General features: G+C 34.4%; 1 protein-coding gene across 1 annotated transcript in view; it reads right to left on the minus strand.

Moving 5' to 3' along the window:
- Positions 1-9561, minus strand: part of CDH7 (cadherin 7) — a 128522-nt gene extending 118961 nt beyond the window's left edge. Inside the window, exon 1 of the mRNA XM_073006246.1 lies at positions 9253-9561. Coding sequence (XP_072862347.1) covers positions 9253-9462 — 210 coding nt within the window. The 5' untranslated portion in view covers positions 9463-9561. The remainder of the gene's footprint in view (positions 1-9252) is intronic.
- Positions 9562-18309: the final 8748 nt, after the last annotated feature.

Genomic DNA, 18309 nt, shown 5'->3' on the forward strand with positions numbered 1-18309 from the left:
ATTCCACTCCAATATGGACCCTTAAATGACTCACAAATCAGAAAAATCTAATTTAAGCATGGTTTGACTAATTTCACTGGTGATCATCACAAATCTTTCAAACTCACATCTGTTGAACATTATGTATGTGTTGTCCAAATTTTGATTGTGTGTTTTCAGTTAAATACCTTAAAACATGTCAGCATTTTAACGAAGGAGATAAGCAAACATTCTAAGGGAAGCATTCTTATCAGATAATTCTGCACTGTTTACACACACAACTTGCTAGAATGATGTTAATCATTTTGGTTCTGGTACTTTAATTACCATTCCTGTAACACAGCCCCATCTTGAGAAATTACTCTTCTGCATTTATCTTACAAAAGACAAAGATTCTAGCCTAACTAGAAATGTAGATGGTCTCCCCATACTGGTTTGTTTTCCCCCAATGTCTTTTGGCTCTTTCTTTTTTGTTTGCATGGCAAAAGGACAGAAGGTAATTCTCAGGCTCTTGGCCTGAGACCTACAGTTGACTGAAGCAAACATGGGTAAAATTTCCAAACCTTCAGTTAAACTATTTTTCTAATACTGTATTTTTTTTTTTTTCTTTTGAGGCAGAGTCTCACTTTGTAGACCAGGTGGAGTGCAGTGGCATGATCTTGGCTCGCTGCAGCCTCCACCTCTCGGGCTCAAGTGATTCTCCTTCCTCAGCCTCTCAAGTAGCTAAGAATACAATAGGCACAGGCGATGATGTGTGTGTGTGTGTGTGTGTGTGTGTGTGTGTGTGTGTGTGTGTATATATATATTTTTTTTTTTTTTTTTTTTTTTAAGTAGAGATGGGGTTTCACCATGTTGGCCAGGCTGGCCTCAAACTCCTGACCTCAAGAGATCCACACATCTTGGCCTCCCAAAATGCTGGGATTACAGGCATAAGCCACTGTGTCCAGCTTTAATACATTTTTGAAACTGCTATGTAAACTTCTACTTGTTAAAACTAAACTATAGATTACATTATTATTGTCAACAATTACTTGTTACTCATTCATTTCCTATGAATTATAATGAATTTAGGTACTTGCTATGAACTGAGTCATGACCCTCCACCCTTCAAAATTCATAAGCTGAAACCCTAACTCCCAATGTGACTAATCTGTAGGTACGTCTTCTGCAAGTTTACTAAGGTTAAATGAGATTATGTGGTTGTGACTTGAATCCCATAACACTGATAGCCTCATTAAAATAGTAAGAAATTTTTCTCTTCTGCCATATGAGGACATGGAGAAGGCTGTGCTGTCCTCAAGCCAAGAAAAAAGCACCACCAGAAACTGACTTTTCTGGCACTTTGATTGTGGACTTCTCAGCCAGAACTATGAGCAAGGAATTTCTATCGTTATCTAATCTGATATTTTGTTATGGAAACCAGAACAGACAAATACAAGACTGAACTTATATCTATCTTCAAAATACGATTGGTTGGTATTATGACAGAGTACTATTAATTTGAGTTCTAACTCTACTAAAATTTTAAGATTTTAAAAAATGATAATTATTCATTGCAGACATCTGATATGCCTTCCAGCTCTTCTCAATTATAATTCTAATGCTGTTCCATTATTCTACTTATTTTATTACCAAACATATACATTACTTGAACTCTAACATAGGAACGACACCTTTCTAATTCACAAGGCTTTCTAAAGATTTAATAAGTACTGATGAGGCAACAGGAAGATAAGTTTTAAACAAGAATAATTAGAAGAAACTGTCATTACTAATTTTTTTCAACATTGAATATAATTCTATGAGTTGTTTAGATTTCAACCCTGTGAATATATAATAAATGTAATACATCAGATTGTAATGTCTTGTGTTAGTTCTTTAACTTATAGGATTCTAAGTGTTTATTATTCCAAAACAATGTTTCATTTGTAATTACAATGGCTAAGTATTTGGAGCCCAACCTTACAATGCAAAACAATTCTTTCCATTTTGTAGGCAATGTGCGGAGAAAGCTCTTATTTTTAACTCTATATTAGTGAAAACTTTCCTGCAATTCTGGACTATAAAGAATATTATCGCATGGTTCAGAAAAAAAATAAGCAAAATCAATTGCCCTTTGACATCTTAAATCGATGCATTTTTGAGAAACAGTCAATTGCTGCATAAAATTATGAACATTACCTAACTGTCTTACAGATTTAAATCTGGCTCACACTCATTCGAAATATGGACAACAGATTGTACGGAATCAACCCTTGTACCTCCCTCAAACCAGCAGTAGTATTTTTTCCCATCTGTAATGAGAGCTTAGGTTATTTTCTATCTCTTTCAAGATTTTAGAACTTCCAGATAATGTTCATTCCATGGAGGAACCTGGCAGACGCCACCCTAACCAAGTGATCAAGCTCAACATCATTATGAATGAGTCATGTCAGCATCCTCTATCTTCTGACGTGATACAGTGAGAAGAGAAAAGCATCACTTCTGTCTTATACTTGCCAAAAATATATTCCCTGAAACATATGCATTAAGAAGAAACATGAGACAGGGTCATATTATAAGATGTTCTACCCAATTGTGGGTCAGAATGATGACGAAAGACTAAGGAACTATCCCGGACTGGAAAATGTAAGTAAACAGGACAGATGAAAGGTGTGATATTGAATTGGTTCCTGCCAGAAACAAGTATTTAATACTTTATTAGAACAACTGGCAAATTTTGAATATGTGCTGTTAATTAGTAAATAGTATTGTACCAATGTTAATTTCCTAGCTTAAATAATTGCTGTAGTCAGGTAAGATATTACCATTTGGAAAAAGTGGATTAGAGAATAGCACTTTGCAACATTATTTATAAGTTTGAAATTAGTTCAAAATAAAAAAGTTTAAAACTTTACCAATTTGATCACATTTTACAGATAAGAAAATCAAAACTTATTGTTTCAGGGCTGTGTTTAAAATAACGAGAAAATTGCTACTTTAACCTGGAATTTCTGCTTACTGATCTTTCTACCATATAAAGCTTCTGTCAATATAGTTTTAGAAACTCTGCCCTATTTTCTAAGAAGATAATTTGCTTTTACTTTGATTTGAAGATTGTATGAAAAAGATACAAAATCACAGAGGTGCACCAGGTGTCCTCATGCAAGCATTTGTTCTTGGATCTGTGAGTTCTTCCTCTGTGGTAGCCACCTCCACAGCTGTTGGTTAGCTTTGGCTTTTACTGCTATCCACTGTCATAGGGTTACCTGCTTGGCTTATCAACCAGACTGTGAATTTTATGAAAGAGTTTATTTTTTAATGCTTCTATCTAGCACATTATCAATCACAGTATAAGTATGTGATAAATATTTGAAAATAAAAACGAGAAAAACAAGAAGAAAGAAAACACAGAGGGTAGGTTTAGCAGCATACAAGAGATTTTCTCGGATACAAAGTTAACCATGTTTGTACAAACTAGCGTTTCTCTCAGGTAATCAACCTAAGGCATATAATCAATATAAATCATACAAAACAATGAGGACCCAATTTCTCCCAATATAGTCCTTGCCTACATATGCTCAACCCAGTGAAGTCTCAGTGACTGTCCTGCTGCTTATCCAATTCTGTCGTGTATCCTGGTGAGTCACGGAGGGCTGCAGATCCCATGACTCTGTATCTATGAGCAATCCACATAAAGCCTGTCCAAACAATTACAGTGCATTTTGTAGAGAAAAAACTCAATCATCGTTTCAGTTTATATCTTGTCCTTTGCACCTAAAACCTCAAAATAAATACAATGATAAAACACAGCTAATATACATTTTGGGAGGCAGATCACATGAGGTCAGGAGTTTGAAACCAGCCTGGCCAACATGATGAAACCCTCGTCTCTACTAAAACTACAGAAACCATCCAAGTGTGGTGGTACGTGCCTGTAGTCCCAGATACTGGGGAGGCTGAGGCAGGAGAATTGCTTGAACCGGGAGGCAGAGGCTGCAGTGAGCTGAGATTGCGTCACTGCATGCCAGTTTGGGTGAGAGCACAAGACTCCATCTCAAAACAACAAGAACAAAAAAACACAACTAATATAGACTGTATTTGAAAATGTTTGCTGTTTTCATCACAAAATAGGAGGCAAGTAGATTGCACATAAATACAAACATGGTTAAAAAGACAGAATTTTTAAATGATTTTGGTCAAAATACATAGATAATCAGGAAATGTGGAGTCCAATCTAGAGTATCTAGTTAGGCTATAATCAGGCAAATAACTGAAAATCCTCCACTCTGTCTATAACTTTTAGCTGTATAGTTAAAGCCTTCGGTAATTATAACCTTCATTTCTGAATTAAGATGACTTTTTAAGATAATTAGCCATATTAAGCTGAATAAATGGGGGTTTCCGCATTTTAGTGGCACAACCTAACACGTTATTTACAAAATGGTAAGAATAAAACAAAATGACAATTGATTCGTTTATTAGAGCATTATAAGAGCTAAATATAACTGCCAAGAAGTATTTCTAAAAATCTGAACTTATTTGCATCTGATAGAGCTGATCCATGTCCAAATTTCTTTTGAAATCACCAGGAATTTCACACGTCTATCAGCAAACTGACAAAGAACAAGTGCCTTTACAAATTAACTCTGGTTGTAAAGTTACTATGAAAATGGGGTTTCTACTCATTACTAGAAAAAATAAACTACCTTTGTTTTCTTCTAAGAGTTGACCTGGTGTTAGGCAATCTACATTTTCAGAGGACACTTCTCCTGTTTGTCTTTTCTCAACAAAATCTATAACCTGTAAATGTTACTATGATGACTATGTTCTTTCCTGTTGCTCATACTTGGCATTCATTATTGACCTTTTCTGTATCTAATATAAAATTTTCCAGTTAAGGAATCTAATTTGTAACCCAAGTTTTTAAAAATAAACACAACCTATTTTCAATATGAAACTTCCTTTTGGAACACTGAATGTATCTTTAGATATCAGGAGGTAGATAATTTCTTGGTGAGAGATACAGCTGAGGTGTAATTAAATGCATTGAAAATGCTCACCAACACTTCCAAGTTAGCTTAAATTTAAAGCAAAGCCAATCCTGCAAACTGCATTTCTATGTATTTGATTTGTACTGGGGTAATAGGTATAAATTTTCCCTGAATAAGCTGGGAAAAAAGGGGAGTAGTAAAAAAAAAAAAAAAAAGCAAGAGTGATGTTAACAGCTAGGGGAGCGATTGTGGAAGAGGCACGAAGCACACATTTCAGTGAAAGTAATGGCCTAGGGCACAGCGATCAGCTGGCAGCCCATTACAGTTAGGAAAGATGAAAAACACTTAATACCTGGAACAGAGGCTGAGTGGTTTTGTAGACAATTTTTTTTTCCATCAGATAATTAGGGGACAAGGGGACATCAAGTGAGTAATGCCAAGGTGAGTAAAAGACTGGGCTGAAAAAATGCAGTGTGATCCAATGAAATGGGTGGAAACTGTAACCTCCTATGTACTGTAAATAACCACGGGAGGGGTGATATAAATGAAAAGGAGAAAAGACAGGATCCTCCCCCCTTCCTTCTTCCCATATAAAAACAAGAAAACAGGCATGATGGTAATTAAAACATACATGCAAGGAAAGGGGCACTATTATTTTTTAAAACAGAACTCAGAGTGACACCCAAGGACTCCTTCCTTAAGTCTATACATTTAGGGTCAGGGGTTTATCAACTTATTTCACAAGAAAATGATGGGAAGCTAATGACAAAGGTTGCACCACCAGAGTCTAGCATAGCCCAGAAGTCTGTGCCCTGGTGGGTCCTGAGTATGGGTTCTAGAAGCACTCCTGGTTCCACTCAACAGACTGTTCTACTTTGGTCTTCGGTTATCATATGTAAAAACCAACTCAGTAAACTACCTAAAATAATATGCTTGACAGCCATATTATAGCCTCATTATCTTCAATGTCTTAATGACCAAATTTTATTGACTGAAGAGTCATTTAATTGATCTTGCTGCTCACTTGCCATTAACATGGACTCGAAATTTGAAAGTCTAAAATAACTCACAGGCATAATTTCTCTAACATTTGAAGTTCTTCTATTAAGGACTGAATTTTTTACCCATTAATTATATCTCCACCATAGTTTAACCATATATAAATAATTTCTAAAAGCTGCATTGTTAAGCACCCCCAGAACAGACATTCCTATAATTAACTGGAATAAATATAAACACTATTAGAACATAAAATAATACTGGCTTTCATCTGAGGAACCACACAGATAACATTTGACATGTAACAAAATAGATGATCCACAACTAAGTTAATTTATAATATGTAGTGAAATATAAAGTATAAAAATGTCTAGAGTAATTGAATGTCATAAATATTTTAATCGATTTATTCAGTAACAGAATTGAATTGTGGATACTGTTTTTCTATTTTAGAGATTAGAAAACTTAAACTTAATGGTATTAGGCAACTTGCCTCCAAGTTATACAACTAGTAGAAAGTGATAGAGCAAGAAAACAAAAATGATGTCAATTTGACACATACTGTAGTTTTATCCATTATGTGATCAAGTTAAGGTATAAAATGTATCAAAGTCATCACCCATATTTTCCAAATTACCCAAATAGCTAGATTGTGTTAGGATGACTAAGAGTGTGACCATCTAACTAGCCTAGGTTGCATATACATCTGTGAAAAGCACTCATTAATTAGGTTCTTTCTTTTCTTTCTATGATTATCTGCCCAACCATTTCTTCACATCTTCTTCTATAACTTTTAGTTCTTTCTGTCCTATAAACAACATTTCTGGGCATAGACATCACCTCCCCAAACTAACAAAAAAAAAAAAAAAAAAAAAAAAAAGAAAAGAAAATGTGTCTATTTACCCAAGTAATAAAAAACGTACTTAAGTCAAAGTTGTTATATCTCTGCTTATTCAGACCACCAAATTATTGATAAAAAGAATAATTTCATCATCTCAAATACAAAATCTATAGTACTCAAGTTCTCTGCCACTTTTTTCCAAGGATATATGAAAATTGTTCCTGTAAGGCCTTGTATTTGTCTCTCTTGTCTATAAATTCTCCCTCCATCTCAAATTATGTTACAGCCATTTTTCTGTATTTTAGTCAATTTTAAAAAAACTTAAATCCATTTCCATCCTGGACAATTTACTATGAAAGGCGACACTGAACTCCCAATATACAGCATGCAAAAGATAAACATGAACTAATTTCTGTCATATAAATATAAGTGACCTTCTTTGATTACTTGAAAGGGAAGTACATAATGTTTCCTGTTAACTACACAATTTCTCTTAGAAAAATAACACCTTTGCCCAGTAATTTTGTATGTATATGGAATTTAAGTAACATAGGGGCATATCTCTTCATAATTTTAAATGGACTTATAGGAGTTTTATGGAATAAGCATTCTGAATTATTATGTGAAGGTTGTGAAATTCAAAAGAAGGGCACTTAAATTTTAAAACTATATTGATTTTTTAAATGTCAACTTCACCCAAGCAACTCCATTTAACACCAAATTAAATGGCATTTACTTTGGAAACATTTTTGCTGCTTTTAGAAAATTTTACATTGTCACAAAATATGATTTTGCTTAATAACTATTACTTCCTTTTATACGTTACTTGAATATTACAGATCTGTCCATTTAAGAAAGTTAGATGACTTTGTTAAATGTCCATTAAAAATGAATGAAATTAAGAGCTAGTTTCCTAATCAAATCCTGATCATTACGGTTACTCTTCTCAATTTCTTTATAAGAAAACAAGTAAAAAGAGAGACAGAAATTTAGCATATAAAAGTATAGTAAATATGACGGTATTACTGGTAGGATGGCTATAAAAATATATATTTGTACACAAAACACCTCTGTATTTACATAAGCTTAGGTAGGAAAATGCTATAACTGGACCAAAAAAAAAAAAATCCTAATTCACATCCCTAGAAACCTTTAACTTATTAACATCCTTTTGTTTACAAGGCAGTAAAAGTCAGTATTTATAAAATATAGAGACATTAAAATGAAATAATAAATATAATACAGATTACCTTGATTGATGTAGATGCTCATCAACAAAAATAATTTTTGCCCTTACTTAAGGTGTGCTCAAACGAAGAAAAGGACCCATGGAGTAAATCACCAAGATTATTCCTCTATCTTCTAAAGTTGAAAAATTGATTTGTAGATAAACTCATTAGGTAGCTATGCTTCATTTTACCAGGAAGACAAATATAGAACTGACAGAATGAAGCGTAAAAATACAGAGGCACAGATTTCTTGCTAATATACCCTATTTAGAAAACCTTCACCAGTACTCAGTACCAAATTGAGAGACTCAGTAGGCCTTTACAAATATTAAAATAACTGAACCAGAAGTAGACCAGGAACTGGGAACATGATAGGTCAAATGGCGGAGAAAAGGTCATGCTTTCTAGAAGCACCTTTTGGTTCAGGAAGTTCTCCAATGAAAATCTTCTCAAATATTCAGACAGAAGGAAGCTGTGAGAAACAATGTCTATCCAGTTAACACCTGGTCACGCAATAAATCAATGCACCATGAACTGCCCATCACTTGTCTGATATCGTTTCTAACTGACATCTGTCCACCATCATTTTTAATCCAAAGGAAAATGTTTAAAGCAGCCTAAAACACACAAACACACACATACACACACACACACACACACACACACACCCCTATGAAAACAAGATTGCTAAGAAAAGTGGGTTTGAATTGTTCATAATTTGGAAACACTAGGCTCAATAGTTTCACTCTGCAGTTTTTCCACTGCAAGTATGAGGGAAGGATATCTAAATATGAATGTTAGCGTGGACATCATTTTCACAACAGCCCAAAAGCAGCAGCTGAAACCAACTGGCTACAAGAACCTACCACTCTTCATTTTTTGTGACTAGTCTTGCTCTACTTTGGCAACGACAGTTTTATCAGTGTGTTACAACCATGGTAAACTAGGGCTCTGTAGAATCCTCATCTGTTTTTAGGAATGAAGCATCATTCCCTAAGATACGGCTTCACTGTAATGAGTATTATACCCTGATCACAACTTCGCAGTGGCTATCGCCAAAAACCTTCATTAACTCTTTCATAGAAATGATGTCTTGTATTTATCATCCCCATAGCCATATATATATATGTGTGTGTGTGTGTGTGTGTGTGTATATATATATAGCAGTTTTTCATCCAACCACAGACATGAACAATAATCATTTATAACTTTGAAAGGTCACATACCCTACCTTTCCTACATAGAGGGGGTCTGAACCCATGTATTCCTCCAGCACAAAGAACTGATTCCACACCCAGCTGCGCTTGGTCCGGGACCTCCCTGATTGGAAATAGGGCTTTGATCTGGACCTTGAGAGTTCTGCTTGACTCATCCCAGAAAAACACAGGAAAAGAGCTATTAGCTGCAGAAAATGGCAGAACTCCACTTTGCCCAACTTCATCTTTTTTTTTTCTTTCTTTTTCCTGTGTAAGAAAAAAACCTTGACAAGAGAAAAGGCACAGTTCCAGTTGGCTTAGTAGCTCTTGCCTCCGGCAGGGTGTCAGCTGGGAGTCCAGAGATAATAATTTGTAGAGTGTTGGATTGGAAGAGGTCACCACTGCTGAATAGCCTTCGCCAAAGAATGGTGTAATAAGTACCTATCAGAACAAAGAGAAGAGCTGGTGTCAGGAACCAAAACACATAATAATATTTAGCATTCATTTACTAGCCTACTATTGATTTTCTTAAGGCTATACAAATTTCCTAAGATTATACAAATATCATTTTTGTATAATTAAAATATTAATTATATACTTAGAAAATTATAATAAACATTGCTATATTTGTGAATTAAATACAGCTGATGCAGAATTATCTTCATTTCATAACACTACTTTAAAGTATCACTTTTCTTCTAGGGCATTTTATTTGAGCATATGGCTTATTTTACACAAATGTAGCAGCATCATTTTAAAAATCATTTTAATGTTAGCCTTTATTTTTTTTATTTTATATTACAGTGATTTTCATTCGTTGATATTAGAATGTGAAAGCGAAGCAACTCAAAGCAGAAATTTAACCAAATGGGAAGGACATATGCTGGTTTAAATCTCTTCTGTGAAACTGGAAAGAGAAATAAAGAAGTATGAGGTGATGCAAAACTGGTTGATTGATTCTGAGTCACAGAACACCAGCTGTTTTGATGTATTCTGATTTGATTGTGATCAGCTGAAAAGCTCAGTAGTTTCCATTTTCCATCCTTCGAACTTATTGTCATGTATGCTGTGTAGCATGTTAGCTTATGCTATTGCACTGCGGTTACTTGCTATTTTACAATTATTTATTGAGCATCTTGAAGCATGAGTTGTGCATAGTAGGGCCTCCCTACATAAACATTGATAGAACTGAATTACGTTGACCAACAGAAGAGTAAGAAAACTCAGCTGTATTTGTGAGGCCCATTCACTGTTGGCATGCACCCAGGAGGTGCTTTAGCAGAAGCATGGAAAAGCCCTTTTATTCTAATATCTATTTATTTCAGTTCCAGAATTCTGATTATGCAAGAGATATAAAATCAGCTACAAAATAAACTTTTGAACACACCCCTAAAACACAGAGGAATGAGAATTTAGAACAAAGTGCTCACTTAACTTACCATGTTGCACTTTGGTTTATGAATACATTTTACTTCCTATAAATAAATCAACAATAGAATAATTAAGGCAAAAAAGTATCATTTGCCTATTTCTGTTTTTTTGTTTTGTTTTTTTTGTTTTTTTTTTTAGGGAGACAAATATAGCGTTGAGAATATAAAGCCAAAAGCCAAAAGATGTCTCCCCATTAAGGCAGAAAATGCACTATCCTCATAAGCTTTTCAGTCTTTCTAACTGTCCCTTGTGTAAGATGAGTGTCTGTTATGCAATAAAAAAAGTACTTTTGATAGTCAAATTTAAGAAAATACTATAGATAGTAAAATAAATGTGATATAAATATATACTTATATACAAATTTATCAAATTTTTAAATAGTTCACACAACTAGAACAGTGCCCACTGACTTTGTGCAATGAACTGTTAAAATGAATGCATACATTTAAAAATATATATCCATAAAGTTTTGATATACCAGAGGGCATTTAAGAAAAATCCAACGTTCATCTAATTATTGTACCTGAGAGGCACCAGAATGGTAACTCTTATTAGAGCACATTAACTGCAGCCTGTGCAGAGAACACAATCTCCCCAAATCCAGATACCCTATCCAAGGATCAAAAATAAATTTATTCCACTTAGAAACCACCCTAGAGCGCCAGTTGTTCTAGACTTTGACTTATAAAGAACAAGTAACTTGGGTTCATTCCTTGGTGTTTCAATATAGGTACTTTAATTAAGTTGAAAGTTTATTGTAGACAGGTCTGACTAACCCACCTGAAAGGCATGCTTCCTATAGTTTAAAAAGGCAGGGAGGTGCTGAAATTTTGATCTGGACATAGTATACTAATGTAGAGATTAGTCCAGTAATGAGATGAGAATCGTGAAGAGTGGTCTTCAGTAGGAATGGCTGACAGAATGGGAAGGGGCAAAGTCATGTAGCTTCTTCCTTCAACTAGTGGCAAACCAGTCTCCCGGGGATGGGGAGGGATGGTTTAGAGTTCTGGTCAGGTGGCTGAGAAAAGCATGTGAAGCCTGTGGCCATAGAACAGTTCCAGTTTCACCACTCTTCTCAAGAGAATGAATTATCTCTTAAAGACAATGACATAAACACTTTGGCTCCAGATAATATATTTTTTAGATGCAATAGAGCAAAATTATATCATTTAGGCTACTTTATGTTTTGAGTGGATGTGGTAACATTGTTTCAGAGAGTGACAATACATTCAACTTCTAAAAACCTAAAGAGCAAATGAGCTTCTGGAATTCAATACTTGAGGAGTTAGTTACCGGTAAAGACTGTTGGTGTCTGCATCAGATAAAGATTCAAATTCTGGGCCAGTCACGTCTTAACTATCTAATCTTGAACAAGTTCAATTCTAAGAAGTTCCAGAAATAAAGCCTTAAGTCTCTCATCTATAAAACAAAGATGGTAATAATGGCACCTACTTCATAGGATTAAATGAGCAAATCATGAGATGCCAAAAATAGTGCCTGGCAATCAAAAATGTGTTTTTAAACAGCTCTTGGGATTATTATCATATTTTTAGTTTGAAACTGGCTATGTTAAAATTAGTTTATGGGTTGATGTTAGTTTTCACTGGAATGTTATCTATGTTCAAATGTTTTAGACAACTCTTACACCAAGTGAAAGCATTTTGATAGTTGTAGTTGGTTCCAGAGAACCATATGGTCATAAATCAAAAAATCAAGATGAATACAAAGGCGCCAAAGTACTATATATATGTATAACTCTTTATTTCTTAAAGGCACACCTTCTGTAATTTTTTAGAAATCAAACACAAATATCAGAACTGGAGAAATTTATTTTAGTTCACTAGGCATTTACTGATGAGGAACAAAGCACACAGTCTGGACCAGGGATAAGATCACAGGATTCACTGTCCTACAAGCTCCATCACTTGCTGTATGACCTTGGATCGCTCTGGGATTTTATTTTCCACATTTGCAAAATGAAGCAGCTGAACTCAATTATCTTATAAAGTCTATTATTTTTTCAGGTCCTACTTTTCTACTTTTTGACAATTATGTAAAATTGATTTTGTTAGCTCTTTTAAAGCTGTGATAAAATACATATTGTTAATAATAAAAGATAATGGGGCTGGGCGCTGTGGCTCATGCCTATAATCCCAGCAGTTTGGGAGGCCAAGGTGGGAAAATCATGAGGTCAGGAGATTGAGACCATCCTGGCTAACATGGTGAAACCCTGTCTCTACTAAAAATTTAAAAAAAAAAAATATATATATATATATATATTAGCTGGGCATGGTTTCACACACCTGTAATCCCTACTCAGGGGCTGAGGCCCAAGAATCGCTTAAACCCACGAGGTGGAGGTTGCAGGGAGCCACTGCACTCCAGCTTGGGTGACAGAGAGAGATTCCATCTCAAAACAAAACAAACAAAAAAAGATAATGGGCAGAATGTAAAAGAAACATTTGACTTGCTTTTAAAATGCAACATTCACTTTAAGAAGAGGTGTTTAATATACTCTTCTTGCTCTTGAAGATTATTTCTCTTTCATTTAACAAGACTGGGGATTTATCAAACTAGCTAGAATATATAAGAGAAGAGATTTACAGAACATGGCATGGGTGACATTAAAGTCATTGAAATAATGTCTTTGAAGGGAAGATACTTGATAATTGTGCAACTCATTTTAATCAAGGGTTTTTAAAAGCAGCTAGTACAAATATAAACCTTGATGAAGAAGGAGACCCACCCTATCGTTGTATCTGTAGCATCTAAGACTGAAGTAGGCACATAATTGACATTCGGAAACTATGCAATACTCATTTTCATTATGATCAACCTCATTTTTTAATATGAAAAGTTAACCATATAACAAGTCAAGATACAAATTCCTTGGTAAGTTAACCATGTTCATAAGTCACAATCACTTTCAAGAAAATTTCATTATATTTCTCTGCAGTATTTGAAGTATTTGCCAACCTCCTGAGCTAAATTGTCTTTACCCTGATCCAAATTCTACCAGAGTGCATAAGGATATTTAACTGGCATTATATATATTATTAGAGGATGAAATTTTCTTTTTTGAGATAAATGTACCTGTCATACCCTTTGTGGAGTGCACTTCGAAAATCAGAAAATAGTGTGTGAACCATTGTGATCTGAAGTGAGGATGTTTCGTAATGTGTTCCCCAGTATTTTTGGCAGTACCAACTCTGCCAGGAATATAAGTCCTCTATAGCAGCAGAAGAGTCGCATGGCCTCAGGTCAGGTGTCACCTTTCCTTATCAGTCTTTCACGAATGTTTGCCTTCCTTTTCAATCAAATCTCATTTTCAAGAGAAAGGCGAGTATAGCAGTTCAACTGATTTCATTCTGTCCTGAGTTGGGTATCATGAGAGAAATAAGGGCTCTGAAGCATTATTTTAAAAAACCTATAGTTCTTTGTGGTTGTCAACCAGAAGTAACCCAAACTTAAACTTGAGAATTTTGTCATATATTATATAACCTCTTTATAAGGCTTTTTATATTCTCACAAATATCAACATGTAGAAAGCCACAATAACTTTTATTACATTTAAATGAACTTGAGTACAGAGTAACAAATTGTTGACTTTTCACAATGGATTAAATATTGCCTCACAAATCTGTGCCCTAAAGCAAAAACACTGCATCCCTCTTTAGAAGTCTATGTGGTTTATCTTCTGTCTTTTTTCTACCTCCTTTCCTATCTGAGTTTCATACATAGGAGTTAAAAACAAGATTCACATCAGAAAAAAATGAGTACTCTGCATCCATGCATGTGGTTTGGAGAGTTGACCTCGTCACTATCACTAGTCCTTTTTAAAAGTACAGGAAAGAATATAAAATATATATGGGTATACAGTTGAAAGAATGTCCACAGATCTGTATAAACTTTTGGACAGTAATAATATGGAACAAGATGGAACATTTCTGAAGAGAAAAACAAGAAGAACAGGTTATATCTGAGGAGAGAATGGCACAGAGGTAAATCACAGATGTCTGAGGGAGTAGTGGGCTACTTGATAAATGATTAATCTGAAAAGGAAAAAAAAAATCTGATGAAGATTTAAAATGATTTCGTTTACTCTGATATTTTAAGGCTAAAACTTATATTTTAAAAAACAATTTATAATATTTTCCCATGTTTTACAAACTGAAATACATGAAAATCACAAGTAGTACTGTGATGAGTATAACAGACCTTAATCATCAGAATATAAAATGAAACACTGAAAAATATATTTTGAACAAACTGAAGCAAAAAGAAAAAAGAAGAGGTAAAAATCCCTTAGGCAGTATTTACTAAATCAACATCATTTGATATTAAATCGCTTGATCATGCTACCATTTTGTTCCAATTATTTTTGTTAAACTAAGTGGCAGTGTATTCGTTTCAAGTAGACTGTTTATTATCCAGTTAACTTTAACAGCTAATGTTATTTTACCAAAACAAATTCATTACTATAAAGTTTTCTTGGAATTTCTACTCCACTTGACATCTCTAGGAAACCACTTTTAACAGGTCAAGTGACTATTGTGCTCTTAATCAAATGGTGTTTTCATACTTATAAACAATGACTAAAGGTCCTTCTATGCAAAAAAAAAAAAAAAAAAAAAAAAACTGTTATGCATTAGCATATCAATTACTAATCAGCAAAACTGCAAGTCTTCCAGAACCTGTTCCATTTAAAGTCAGCATGCTAAAAACATAACAAGTATACATCATATTCAGCCATTGCACATTAACATATCACCACAAGAGTAGTTTTAAAAACATGTCTAATTGCCAATTAATTTGTAATGTTCTAGACTGCTTTTTCAAAAAGTACACAGTCCTGTATGCTTTCTAGAAATAACATGTAATATAATATCTAACTATCAGCTATACTAAAGGAAATATAGGACTATTTTTGGTTTTGTGGCACTTAAAGTTGAACTGGAATGTTTGTTGCAGTCCAATATAAATAAGCAATGACTTATCACAATTAAAGACCACATTCCACCAAAGTTTCTCTAAATTCGAGGCAAGGAGCAGCTGCTCATGCTCTCTGCTGTCTGGAGTCTGCCTCAGATTCAGGTCTTCTGAAACTGTTTTGAAATATACTTAATATATACCACACTAACACACAGCTTACTGTCAATTGGTAACGCTGATTTAAAGAAGTTATGCCTCTCTTTTAAAAATTGGTATAGTTTATGACTAGATGGAGCATGGCAGTCCGAAAATAAATTCAATTATTTGCATTTTCTAGAAAAACAACTGTAGGAATGACATTTGAGGACTGTCAGTGTACTTAATAGAATAATCTACAAGAATCAAAAAATCCATAATGGTTGACTGACAAACACCTCCAGAATCTGACTGATATTCCCTGAGACATTTTGTTGGCTGACCTATGAAACATAATAGTACAAGAAATCACAGTCGGAATAATAGCAACAAAATATAAAAAATCTTGTTGACCTATTAGGAGTAAACTATCATTTCCAAGACTGCTTTAAGGATGAACTACATTTAGACAGCAGCATGTTTTTAATGAATCTCTAAGTAAGGTGAAAGATGCACATGTTTAAATGTGGAAATGACAGCATTCCACAGCAAGGAAACTATGCAAGATATTACCAATGTTTTAAGACCAACCTTCTATTTACTAGTGTGTTTGTTTGTTTGTTTTGTGTAGTCTGGGAGAAGAACTCTGTTTCTTTTTAGGAATTCCTTGGGTATTTAATGGTTCTATTTAAATTCAATGAAGAGATTGCTTCCTGATTCATCCACTGTCTTCTCTGAAGACTTTCATTTGCTCGTGTCCCCAGTACAGCTTCCACCTGTTACCACTGACGTCCTCCCTGTGATTTATCCCAGTCCACAAAGTTAGAGTAGTCTGCTTTGTGGAAAGGGTAGTACTTATCCGTTGTTGCTTTTGCCTATTTTTAATGTAGAACCGCTTAATACATTTTTGGGAATGCCAAAGGGGGAAAATATGTTCTAATTCCCTCCCATTCATGACTGAGCAGATGTCAGAATACAACACTAGAGAGAAAATAGTCCGGGACAGAGTGTTTTCAGAGCTGAAGCCACACTTTATTTGGAACCACAACACTAGCAGCCACACTATTCAGGACAGTGTCTAAGACATAAATAAAGAGACTATTTCAATACTGAAGAATGTAATAGTTTGGTTTTCATTAGGGTTCATGTTAGAGGAAAAACATTTTAAAATCCTCAAATTCTGCTGCTCCTTAAGTTTGAAGATTCCCAAAGTGGTGGAACCACACATTGATGACATGTTTGAACTGCAATAGACGTTAGAAAAACCAAAGTAGCCCTTTCTTTACTTTGAATACAATGGAAATCTACAGATTCCCAGTGAAATGCCCAAGGTCACACAGCTAGGTACTGATCCAATATCCATTGCATAACTGGATGTAATGAGCATTTTCAAGTATTTGTTTAAAATTGCTCATTCTGCTAATGAGTGCTTTTGCAATGTGTGATCTTTGGAACTTACCATCTTTCCTGAAAGTCAAACAAAGTAGATTTGATTGTACTTAAATTTTTCTGTGACCATAAGTTTTAATTTTCTAAGGAGGTAATGGTAACCATAATTATTCAGAAGGGCAGAGAATGCAGACTAAGAAGAAAGGGTGAAGGAACCTATTGTCTAGGGTTGTATGTTTCTATCTTACAAAAAAATGAATCCAAATTTAAAATTGCTTTTTCCCTTCTAAACAACTCTGGAATCCAAAAATAACTTCCTACTACATTATGACACAAGGTAGCTAACTATTTCCACTGAAATTTAAACAGCAGCCTAGCGAACATTTTAGAAATAGGGTACCAACTCAGGACAGTATGTTAGGATAGAAAAATCTATATATGGAGCCATTTTGTTTGGCAAAATAAGTATCATTCCAGTTGTACCCTTTCAGTTGGTGATATAAGTCCTATATTTTGAGATGACTGCTTGCTCCTGATATTCCCATTATAATCATCCTAAACTTAATGTTGCTATCTTCAGTTTCCAGTATAGTCATATATGAACATTAATTTGTTTCATCTGAATGCCATTTACAATTTAACATTACATTCAATAATTTTAATTTTGATGAAAGAGCCCTCTCTTTTCTACTTAAAAGGTATAATTTTTTACATTTTAATTAGTGAGGCTAGGGACTCTCTGTGATATGTGACTTCTCACGTAAAGAAACTGTGATCAAATCCATTAGCTCACTGGGCCAGATAACATTACAACTACAGACCACAACCTCCTACTGTTAACTGGCCTAAATATGCAGGCAGGGGCCCTGGAAATGAATCACATAGCCTGTAGTGTGCATCTGGTTATCAAACATAGAAAGAAAACTTCTCAAAGTGGATTACAGACTCAATTTCAACCAAGCACAACCTCTGCCATGGGTGAAAGGAATTTTTAAAAAGGGGAAACAAGAGTTTATAATTAACTAGAAGAAGCCTTTGTAAATTAAAAAGTAAACAAAGTAACAAGGCACAATCTTTCTGAATGATTTATGTAATAACAAAACGGTAAAATTATATCCAGAGTTTTTTTATAATTTATTCTTACAAGAAATCTTAGCTGTATCAACTTTAATGTTTAATTTACCCTTGTATTTACCTTGTGCCAC

This window comes from Chlorocebus sabaeus, chromosome 18 (genome assembly GCF_047675955.1).
Source record: "Chlorocebus sabaeus isolate Y175 chromosome 18, mChlSab1.0.hap1, whole genome shotgun sequence".
Classification (NCBI taxonomy): Eukaryota; Metazoa; Chordata; class Mammalia; order Primates; family Cercopithecidae; genus Chlorocebus; species Chlorocebus sabaeus.